At 40.9% G+C, this 12,156-nt stretch overlaps 1 protein-coding gene across 1 annotated transcript; it reads right to left on the reverse strand.

Annotated features, from left to right (window-relative positions):
- Positions 1-1,501: 1,501 nt before the first annotated feature.
- Positions 1,502-7,913, reverse strand: LOC121381982 (solute carrier family 26 member 6-like). The gene is made up of 2 exons (XM_041511433.1): positions 7,521-7,913; positions 1,502-4,241 (listed from the first exon to the last, which is right to left on the reverse strand). The coding sequence occupies exon 2, from the start codon at positions 4,224-4,226 to the stop codon at positions 2,175-2,177; it is 2,052 nt and encodes a 683-aa protein (XP_041367367.1). The 5' UTR covers positions 4,227-4,241; positions 7,521-7,913; the 3' UTR covers positions 1,502-2,174.
- Positions 7,914-12,156: the final 4,243 nt, after the last annotated feature.

The raw sequence follows: 12,156 nt of genomic DNA on the forward strand, positions 1-12,156 counted from the left end.
GTGGAAATAGCACTTGTAGGGATTCGGTGCCGCGATGTACCCCCAGGCGATATTCGCTGTCTCTGAGAGTTTTGAATAAATAGCTAGGATTTAGAGATATCGAGGAGAAAACGATAGGAAGGCTCCAGGGGATCGCTGTCCGTCCACTGAACGATCTATATTAGTTCAGACGGGACTTTGGTAAATATATATTTTCTGCTCTGTGTATAACCTTGATGTGATTGATGTGACTTTAAATATTTTAATACTGTATTATACCAATATTATTTAGACGGTGCTGCCGGTCATCTGACGCAGTATTCTGTAGGCTCACCGTTCTGATATATATATATATATATATATATATATATATATATATATATATATATATATATATATATATATAAAGCTTAGCCAGTCATCCTAGAGGACCTAGGTAAACTGTAGGTTATTGTCTTTATTGTGATAGGTACCAGTATTAATTCTGTATTACAAGGTTATTGAATGAGTAGTTAGGGTTAATTAAACATTAACCAGTTAGGAATAGTGTTGTAATTCCTTTATTAATTAAGTTCCTCTGGAAGCGTTTCTCCATTATCACACGTGTGTGTGTTAGCGTTTCTCAATTATCACACGTGTGGGTGTTGTGTCACGGTGAAGTGATTAGCATATTGTGTAAACTAAACACCTAGAGATTAACTAATTAAGTGATCAGTTCTGGGTTGTTATTATTGTTGTTATTAATTAACTACTGCGGCAGTATATTTGTCAGCGTAGGTTAATACAGATTCCAAAGTGTATTGTGTTTTTGTTGTGTTTTCTAATGAACTAAACGTGCTATAATAATATATACTTATATAAGATCGTATCTCTGATCATGCCTAGACGAGCCACATTAGGGTCTAACCGCCCGTTACAGAGAGATCTAATAGATATACAGTCAGGAGAGATATTTGGACAATCGTGTTTATTCAGTTACGGGTATTATAGAATCCCCGTGACATATACACATACCACATCCTTTGATATGCCAGTCGTGGTGCACTGGATGGAGCGAGAAATAGCCCAATGGGTCCATCGACTGGGATCGATCCCAGACTGAATGTGCATCAAGCTACTGGGCTACGTCTTGCCTCCTGTAATTATGTAATACATGCTAATGCAATTTTCACTACGGTAGTTTCCATATTTCTACCTTGCATCTACTATACGAGTACTAGGTCTATAGCTGCCAGTGGTTGAAATACTACTGTAACAACCGATTTTTGCCGGTCAACATCACCACGGGTCGAGAGATATTTCTATCTTTCTCCCGTCGGACTACGGGAATCTATCACCGTTGTGAGATATAGATAAGGCAATTCCAACCCGAGGGACAAAATGTTTTTGTCCCGAGGGTTGGAATTGCCTTATCTATACCCCACAACGGTGATTGATTCTTTTTTTTGCCCATTTAATTACAGTAACAAAACATTAATGTTGTAAGCTACGCTTTGTTTATTGTAGAACGATTCATAAATATTTCACCTACAAACTCCTTTTATCATATGCGGAGAAATATAGTCCACATTATTAGAATTCTGAAAAGCATGAGTTATGACATCAATCGTCGTAAAACATGAGTTATGACGTCACGCGTATGTAGAAATCGTGTAGCCCTCGGGTCGGACAGATTTATCTAGCCCTAGGGTTAGACAGATTTTTCTATCACCGTGCAAAAGCTGGATAACCCTGTCCAGTGGGCAAGAAAGGCAATTATTTTGCTTTTAAATATTTTATGTTCATGTTTGGTCCGGCAGGTTAAATTCGGTCCAGCAGAATTTGAGGCTTGCCGGACCTAAGATCTGGAAATAATTTCAGCCATTTTCGACCCCTGACTATAGCTGCCCCTTTTAAACCTTACGGCCCTCCCCCAAAATACCATACAAAACTGACATTTAATTGAAAACCGTTTAATTAACATACATGATTTCCATCTTATTTGAACACGAGCTATTTGGTATATTGTTTGATTAGTGTTAGGAAGTATAATATTATTTAAAAATATGTGGCATATCTGCCATGTGCACTGAAAATGATGGTTGTGACCAAGGGTAAAAACCGGTGAAATGTCCTAATACCGACCCATATGTGCCTTCCACATCCCAGGGACAGTCATGTTACCATAATCAGATCCAACGGAATGTCATATTAGCCTACAGTTTCACCACAAATAACCTAGCTCCAGCTGCTGTGGTCACAGCGTCGTGTACACTGAAGAAAACATGATCTTTAGGCAGGATGTCATAAACCTGAGCACTGTCCAACACAACCAACATCGAACGGCAACAGTTTGCTAAACATACTTCTGTCCCAGCTCTCCTGTATTGAGTAATGACCATCTTAAGGACATTTACACCAGCCGTGTCAATGTAGGTCATTGCTGAGCAGTCTATAATGATATGATGTATCCAGTTTTTGTCTTCGTTTACACTGTTTGACATTGTTTTGCCATTTGAACCATCAACAATAATACACTTACCCATCTCAAAATGTAATGGATTAAACGTTTTCTGAAAAAGCTGAGATTTAAATCTTTCCACGCTGGCAAAAAACAGCGTTGTGTTGAAATAAAATATTTTTATTCCTTTCAGTTCTTTGATATTTTTGTGACCCTTGAGGTCGAGGTAAATGTCTTCTTGTTCTGAGACTCCAACCAGTCGCCCAGACGAAAACTGACTCTGGACGATGACTGTAAATACGGATGTTCCCACTCCTACGATAATACCAATATCAAGATCAACTAGAATACAAACTATTACTGTTACCAGCCAAATCACAAAATCTGATTTGCAGACCTTCCAAAGATTAGGGAGTTGTCTCACTTGAAGCAGTACATTCTTCACTGCTACGATAATCATTGCTGCCAAAACAGTTACTGGAAGAGAGACGAAGAGTGGACCCGCCACCAGCAACACTACCAGCATAAATATGGCAGTTGGAATCGCATTCAGCGTTGTTTTGGCTCCAAGCGAACTAAGAAGCATGGTTCTTGGTGGTGCCACACACATTGGAAAACACTGAAAAAATGATCCGAGCAGGTTGGTTGCTCCATAGGCTACTAACTCTTGGTTGCTGTCTATTTCGTAGCTATGCAGAGTAGCACAAAGCTTTGCCATGGATATTGACATAGCAAAAGCCAGTATAGCGATTATGAAGCTGTCTTGGCCGATTCTACCTAATGCACTTACATCTGGTAGACGTGGTACAGGCATTCCAGATGGAATATGTGCTACTACAGAAATTCCGAAGCGTCTTTCAAACTCTGCAAAATGTGAAATTATTGTTGCAGTAATAACAATTATGAGATCTATAGGCACAGGCATTTTCATTTTCTTCCCATAACGTTCGTTGATTCCAACCTTCACACCTAACAAAATGGCCATGCTTATCAAGCCAACAATGAGATCCCCAACATTTGTGTTTGCAATGTTCTTAATTATGTCCACATACACGAGAACGATTTTTCCGGGTCCAGTGTGTCCTCCGACCTTTATGCCCAATATTTTGCTGACTTGACTGGTCGCGATGTGAAATGCTGCTGCCGTTGTAAATCCACCAACGAATGAGACGGAAAGATAGCTGGTGATAAAACCGAATCTCAGTAAACCCATCACAAGTAAAATTAGTCCAGACATGAAAGCGGCAGCCATTGCGACACCCACTTTGTACTGCAGTATTTCATTTTCTAAAGCTGGGTCAACCGCACTTAGGTTTGAAGGAATCCCACCACCACCACCACCATATTTTAAATCGGCCTCCCTTTCAACTATAGTGGCAGTTAGAAGAGACAATACAGCATTCGTTCCAAATGACATATGTCGAGATGTGCCAAAGATTGCATAAAAGACAATTCCAAAGAACGTGCTGTACAACCCATAAATAGGTTTAAGTGATGAAAGAATACCCATGGCGAGACCTATTGGTAGCTGCATGAAGGCAACAGAAAGACCAGCCAGTGTATCACTGACCAGGTTCTGTCTCCACTTATACCACCTAATGCAATGGAAAATGGGTAACATTGACAGGATGCCTTTACAAACTGTGTTCTTGGTGCACCGACATGAATTTCCGATGTGTTGTTTCAAGATTTTCGGTGTTGGCGTTTCATTGTAGACCTTGTCCAAGTCCTGTTGAGTGTAGACTCGACGCTTGATGGTAATCGTCTCAAAAACATCGGGAGTTACCGTATCTAAGGATAAGTCCATATTTGACAAAGAGGTCTGAAGAAAAAAAAAGAGAAAAAATAATGGGTTTTCAGGGTTATTGAGAAATGAAAATAATGGTATTAAGCAGAAGTCTGCCTTCACTTAAACATTTTCCTGCACATCTGACATGGTATAAATTTTATATATCTTGTTGGTTGAAAGCTCTAATGTCTCCAGACGTTGTGTCCAGACTATATGATGCTTATTTCTACTAATGGTAAATTTAGCGATAAATCAAAGAAGCTTCTATGAGCGGGTTTATCATTAATAGTAGTAGTAGTAGTAGTAGTAGTACTAATAGCAGTAGTAGTAATAGTAGTAGTAATAATAGCAGTAGTAGTAATAGTAGTAATAGCAATAGTAGTAGTACTAATAGCAGTAGTAGTAATAGTAGTAGTAGTAGTACTAATAGCAGTAGTAGTAGTAGTAGTAGTACTAATAGCAGTAGTAGTAATAGTAGCAGTACTAATAGCAGTAGTAGTACTAATAGCAGTAGTAGTAGTAGTAGTAGTACTAATAGCAGTAGTAGTAGTAGTACTAATAGCAGTAGTAGTAGTAGTAGTAGTAGTTTATGGACTTCATGCCAGGCCCGTAGTGACAGGAATAATGTGAATCAGGATGTGAACATGGGGGCTGTGCCCTTCCAAACACTCACTTGAGGAACAAACCATTTACCTGCTGTCCTACTATATAATTATGTTTCGACAAATAAAATCTGTTTAACGATTAAAATTACATACTAAATACAGTTTCTTGTACTAATAGCAGTAGTAGTAGTAGTACTAATAGCAGTAGTAGTAATAGTAGTACTAATAGCAGTAGTAGTAGTAGTAGTAGTACTAATAGCAGTAGTAGTAATAGTAGCAGTACTAATAGCAGTAGTAGTACTAATAGCAGTAGTAGTAGTAGTAGTAGTAGTAGTACTAATAGCAGTAGTAGTAGTAGTACTAATAGCAGTAGTAGTAGTAGTAGTAGTAGTAGTTTATGGACTTCATGCCAGGCCCGTAGTGACAGGAATAATGTGAATCAGGATGTGAACATGGGGGCTGTGCCCTTCCAAACACTCACTTGAGGAACAAACCATTTACCTGCTGTCCTACTATATAATTATGTTTTGACAAATAAAATCTGTTTAACGATTAAAATTACATACTAAATACAGTTTCTTGTACTAATAGCAGTAGTAGTAGTAGTACTAATAGCAGTAGTAGTAATAGTAGTACTAATAGCAGTAGTAGTAGTAGTAGTAGTACTAATAGCAGTAGTAGTAATAGTAGCAGTACTAATAGCAGTAGTAGTACTAATAGCAGTAGTAGTAGTAGTAGTACTAATAGCAGTAGTAGTAGTAGTACTAATAGCAGTAGTAGTAGTAGTAGTAGTAGCAGTAGTAGTAGTAGTAGTAGTAGTAGTAGTAGTAGTAATAGTAATAGTAGTAGTAGTAGTAGTAGTAGCGGTATTAACAGTAGTTGTAGCAGTAGTATTTTAGATGTTGTGTACAGACTCTATGATGCTTATTTCTGTTGATGGTAAATTAAGCGATAAGTCAAAGAAGCTTCTATCAGAGGGTTTATTATTAATAGTAGCAATAGTACTACTACTAGTAGAAGTAATGATACTACTACTACTACTACTAGTAGTAGTAGTAGTAGTAGTAGTAGTAGTAGTAGTAGTATGTTTCGACAAATAAAATCTGTTTAACGATTAAAATTACATACTAAATACAGTTTCTTGTTTAAAATATCGGTGTTTTTATATTCAATGTGTTTCTGGGCCCATTCTTATAAAACGTTTAGAGTCCAGACTCAATCTCTAATGATGTCACATATATGCAATTTGTATGCCGTTGCCATGACGTTAAACCCTCTGACTCTATTAGAAGGAAATAATTTATTTAACGACGCACTCAACACAGTTTATTTATGGTTATATGGCATCGGACATAATAGTTAAGGACCACACAGTTATTGAGGGAGGAAACCCGCTGTCGCCACTTCATCGGCTACTCTTTTTTATTAGCAGCAAGGGATCTTTTATATGCACCATCCCATAGACAGGATAGCACATACCACGGTCTTTGGTGTACCAGTCGTGGTGCACTGGCTGGAGCGAGAAATAGTCCAATGGACCCACTGACGGGGATCGATCCCAAACCGATCGCACATCAAGTGAGCGCTTTACCACTGGGCTACGTCCCGCCCATAGGTTTTATAAGCACGTAGCCTGGTCGTTCTAATTAAGAAATAAAATGAAGTTTGACCTAGTACAAACAATTAGGACAATCAGAAACATACTCAATATATAACTACTGAGATTTTGCTGAAGAATTTGTTTTTTTTATTAAATGTAATATTTTAATCATTAAAACATCTCCGTTATTCGGCAACATCTTTAAAATGGCAACAATCTCTGGTAGGTAGTAAACCAGTGTATTGTTCAAATCGGTAACATACAAACATCACAATTAACAGGGGCGGGACGAAGCCCAGTGGTAAAGCGCTCGCTTGGTGCGTGGTTGGTTTGGGATCCACCCCTGTCAGTTGGCCCATTGGACTATTTCTCGCTCCAGCCAGTGCACCACGAGTCACTGGTACACCAAAGGCCGTGGTATGTGCTATCCTGTCTGGGATGGTGCATATACAAGTTCCCTTGCTACTAATGGAAAAATTTAGCGGGTTTCCTCTCTAAGACTATATCAAAATTACCAAATCTTTAACATCCAATAGATTAATAAATCAATGTGCTCTAGTGTTGTCGTTAAACAAAACAAACTTCTTCACAATGAACAATTGCATGGAATCATTACACTGAACTGGAATAATTAAAGTTAAAACTTAAAGTTTGTTTTGTTTAACGACACTACAAGAGCACATTGATATATTAATAATCGGCTATTGGAAATCAAATATTTGGTAATTATGATATTTAGTCTTAGAGAGGAAACCCGATACATTTTTCATTAGTAGCAAGGGATCTTTTATAAAGTTTGTTTTGTTTAATGATACCATTAAAACACATTGATATATTAATCATCGGCTACTGGATGTCAAAATTTTATAATTTTGACATATAGTCTTAGAGAGGAAACCCGCTACATTTTTCATTAGTAGCAAGGGATCTTTTATATGCACCATCCCACAGACAGGATAGCACATACCGCGGCCTTTGATATACCAGTCGTGGTGCACTAGCTTTGAACGAGAAATCGACCAATGGGCTCACCGACGGGGATCGATCCCAGACCGACCGCGCATCAAGGGAGCGCTTTACAGCTAAAATTACCAGCCGTCAACTTACGTATCGGTTTATGCCCCTTTAAAGTCGATTTCGGATAATTGACGATCCATTCAAACGATGGAATTATAACTGCAGTACACGTCAAATCCTTACTGCACTAGCGTCACACCATAATTGTACGTTTCTTGGCGTTTCTGGGCACCTCACAACTCAGCTGCTTATCCTTCATGCATTGGTGAACGAGAGAAATCCGAGACGACCTAGCAAAACTAAGCCAAATAAGACGCACAACAGTTACTGTCTTCTGTCCGCAACCGCTTGTTTGTTTGTTGTTGTTTTTGAATAAAGACAACGTTTATCGCTACCCTACTAAGTGTTCAACACATGGTCATACATCACTACAAAAAAGTATTTGACGATATTCACAACAAATGTATGATTGTGCAGACTGCTTCTGTTGTAACATTTGTAGGAAGTCGGTCAATGGGATACATTCCCGGAGTTATGCCCCCTTGGACGGATGGCTATGCTAGAATACATTCTTTGTGTACTTGATAAAAAGAAATATTAGACTTTGACAAGTCTAAAATAAAATAAACGCACAGTTTTAATAAAAGCTTCATAGATATACAGGCTCCCAGTATTGTAGGTGGGCAGGCTTTTTTTTCCGGAATTCATATTAGCATTACTTACGAAACAGCTATATAGGGTTGCAAACGAATTACTACGCATTTTTACATGAGTTACAGTTAATTTTGAGGGTAGAAATACTTGGTAAAAAGGTCTTAGGTTAGCACTTTTGCCCGAATATCTCTATAATTCCCCCCCCCCCCCCGAATTTGAGGTTTTGCGCCAGTACTAGTGGAAAGCAGTTACCCCCCCCCCCCCCCCCTCCCGTCCTTGTATTGTACGCATATAATGGGCGTCGGAAGCAGGTGTCACTGCCCCCAATTCTGAAACAAGGGAAGGGACAAGGGTATGAGTCTCCCCCAACATTTGAAAGTAGATCTAAATATAGATTTCAATGTTTACAAAACTGTAGATCATAACACACAAACACACACACACACACACACAAACACACACACACAGAGAGAGAGAGAGAGAGAGAGAGAGAGAGAGAGAGAGAGAGAGAGAGAGAGAGAGAGAGAGAGAGAGAGAGAGAGAGAGATTAGCTTAATGTATTGAGGTGTTAAACATTCCATTCATTTATTTAGGACAATAATAAGACATATAAGTGTAGTATTATGTTTCGCAGATTGTAGCTACTGTACTCATTATGAGTTCACACACACACACACACACACACACACACACACACACACACACACACACACACACACACCTGTCGCAAAATTTATAGGGGTGGGCTTAGATCCGCCACTGTGATCAGCTGCAATGGGTCTTTGCACCACGTGTTTGTAGACAGAAAAGAACATTATTAATTACCGCTTTTCAAACACCTGTCGTAAAACTCGCACTAGAAATAGCCAAATGTTCCATCGGGGTAATCGAACCTACGACCCATCGCACCTCACGCACTCGAGATAAGTGGCGAAAGTTAGTAATTGTCAAGTTTCCCGGACATGTACAATTAGACAAATAATTCACCTCCGTTAGGTTTGATTGTATTTGTTTTTGTTTCACATGCAACTATTCATCTAGGTATCTTTGTAATGACAGTATGGCACACATTTAACAATATATATTGGCTCGAGGTAAGGGTACAATGTGTAGGATATAGTAATCATAATTGTTTCTTTTTTATCTTCTTGCAAAATCAAAGGCGAATGCAGAAAAGTTTGTGACATGTATTACCTCGAACACTGCTACTCTATCTTTCTCTTTGAAGTTATTTTCGTGAACGCTTCCCAGGGCACACACCTCAGCTATCTGGGATGCCTGTCAAGGAGAGTGAGTTAATTGATAGTGGTCGTATATCAACAGGGGGGAGTGAAGGACGTTTCCACAAAGTCCTGACTGCACCTATTACATACTACCAGGTGCCGCCAACATCGTAAGAGGGTGAAGGACGTTTGCAAAGGTCTTGCACACATACTACCAGGTACCAATATCGTATATCAACACGTCTTTCTCTTTGTCGTGAACGCTTCCCAGGGCACACACCTCGCTCTGGGTGGGGAGAGTGAGTTAATTGATAGTGGTCAGGTGCAAAGGTCTTACCCTACCATTGGGCTCGCTGAACCCAACCCAAAATAGCGTATCCAAAATCGTATATCAACACGAGGGGGTGAAGGCCGTTTGCACAAGGTCCTAACTACACCCATTACATACTACAAAGTGCCACCAAAATCGTATATCAACACGAGACAGAGTGAAGGACGTTTCCACAAGGTCCTGACTGCACCCATTACATACTACCAGGTGCCGCCAAAATCGTATATCAACACGGGGGAGTGAAGGACGTTTGCACAAGGTCCTGACTGCACCCATTACATACTACCAGGTGCCACCAAAATCGTATATCAACAGGGGGGAGTGAAGGACGTTTGCACAAGGTCCTGACTGCACCTATTACATACTACCAGGTGCCACCAAAATCGTATATCAACACGAGACAGAGTGAAGGACGTTTACACAAGGTCCTGACTGCACCCATTACATACTACCAGGTGCCGCCAACATCGTATATCAAACACGAGGGAGTGAAGGACGTTTGCACAAGGTCCTGACTGCACCATTACATACTACCAGGTGCCACCAATATCGTATATCAACACGGGGGAGTGAACGACGTTTGCACACGGTCATGACTGCACCATTACATACTACCAGGTGCCACCAAAATCGTATATCAACACGGGGGAGTGAGGGGCGTTTCCACAAGGTCCTAACTGCACCCATTACATACTACCAGGTGCCACCAAAATCGTATATCAACACGAGACAGAGTGAAGGACGTTTGCACAAGGTCATGACTGCACCCATTACATACTACCAGGTGCCGCCAAAATCGTATATCAACACGAGGGAGTGAAGGACGTTTGCACAAGGTCCTGATTGCACCACTACATACTACCAGGTGCCACCAAAATCGTATATCAACACGAGACAGAGTGAAGGACGCTTGCACAAGGTCCTGACTGCACCCATTACATACTACCAGGTGCCACCAAAATCGTATATCAACACGGGGGAGTGAAGGACGTTTGCACAAGGTCCTGACTGCACCCATTACATACTACCAGGTGCCACCAAAATCGTATATCAACACGGGGGAGTGAAGGACGTTTGCACAAGGTCCTGACTGCACCCATTACATACTACCAGGTGCCACCAAAATCGTATATCAACACGGGGGAGTGAAGGACGTTTGCACACGGTCATGACTGCACCCATTACATATTACAAAATACCACCAAAATCGTATATCAACACGAGACAGAGTGAAGGACGTTTGCACAAGGTCCTGACTGCACCCATTACATACTACCAGGTGCCACCAAAATCGTATATCTACGCGGGGGAGTGAGGGGCGTTTCCACAAGGTCCTAACTGCACCCATTACATACTACCAGGTGCCACCAAAATCGTATATCAACACGAGACAGAGTGAAGGACGTTTGCACAAGGTCATGACTGCACCCATTACATACTACCAGGTGCCGCCAAAATCGTATATCAATACGAGGGAGTGAAGGGCGTTTGCACAAGGTCCTGATTGCACCCACTACATACTACCAGGTGCCACCAAATTGTATATCAACACGAGACAGAGTGAAGGACGCTTGCACAAGGTCCTGCCTGCACCCATTACATACTACCAGGTGCCACCAAAATCGTATATCAACACGGGGGAGTGAGGGACGTTTACACAAGGTCCTAACTGCACCCATTACATACTACCAGGTGCCACCAAAATCGTATATCAACACGAGGGAGTGAAGGACGTTTGCACAAGGTCATGACTGCACCCATAACATACTACCAGGTGCCACCAAAATCGTATATCAACACGAGACAGAGTGAAGGACGTTCGCAGAAGGTCCTGACAGCACCCATTACTTACTACCAGGTGCCACCAAAATCGTATATCAACACGAGACAGAGTTAAGGACGTTTGCACAAGGTCTTGACTGCAGCCATTACATACTACCAGGTGCCACCAAAATCGTATATCAACACGGGGGAGTGAGGGACGTTTGGACAAGGTCCTGACTGCACCCATTACATACTACCAGGTGCCGCCAAAATCGTATATCAACACGAGGGAGTGAAGGACGTTTGCACAAGATCCTGATTGCATCCATTATATACTACCAGGTGCCACCAAAATCGTATATCAACACGGGTGAGTGAAGGACGTTTGGACAAGGTCATGACTGCACCCGTTACACATTACCAGATGCCACCAAAATCGTATATCAACACGAGAGAGAGTGAAGGACGTTTGCACAAGGTCCTGACTGCACCCATTATATACTACTAGGTGCCACAAAAATCGTATATCAACACGGGGGAGTGAAGGACGTTTGCACAAGGTCCTGATTGCACCCATTACATACTACCAGGTGCCACCAAAATCGTATATCAACACGGGGGGAGTGAAGGACGTTTGCACAAGGTCCTGACTGCACCCATTACATACTACCAGGTGCCACCAAAATCGTATATCAACACTGGGGAGTGAAGGACGTTTGCACAAGGTCCTGACTGCACCCATTAGATACTATCA

Source organism: Gigantopelta aegis, chromosome 9 (assembly GCF_016097555.1).
Source record: "Gigantopelta aegis isolate Gae_Host chromosome 9, Gae_host_genome, whole genome shotgun sequence".
Lineage (NCBI taxonomy): Eukaryota > Metazoa > Mollusca > Gastropoda > Neomphalida > Peltospiridae > Gigantopelta > Gigantopelta aegis.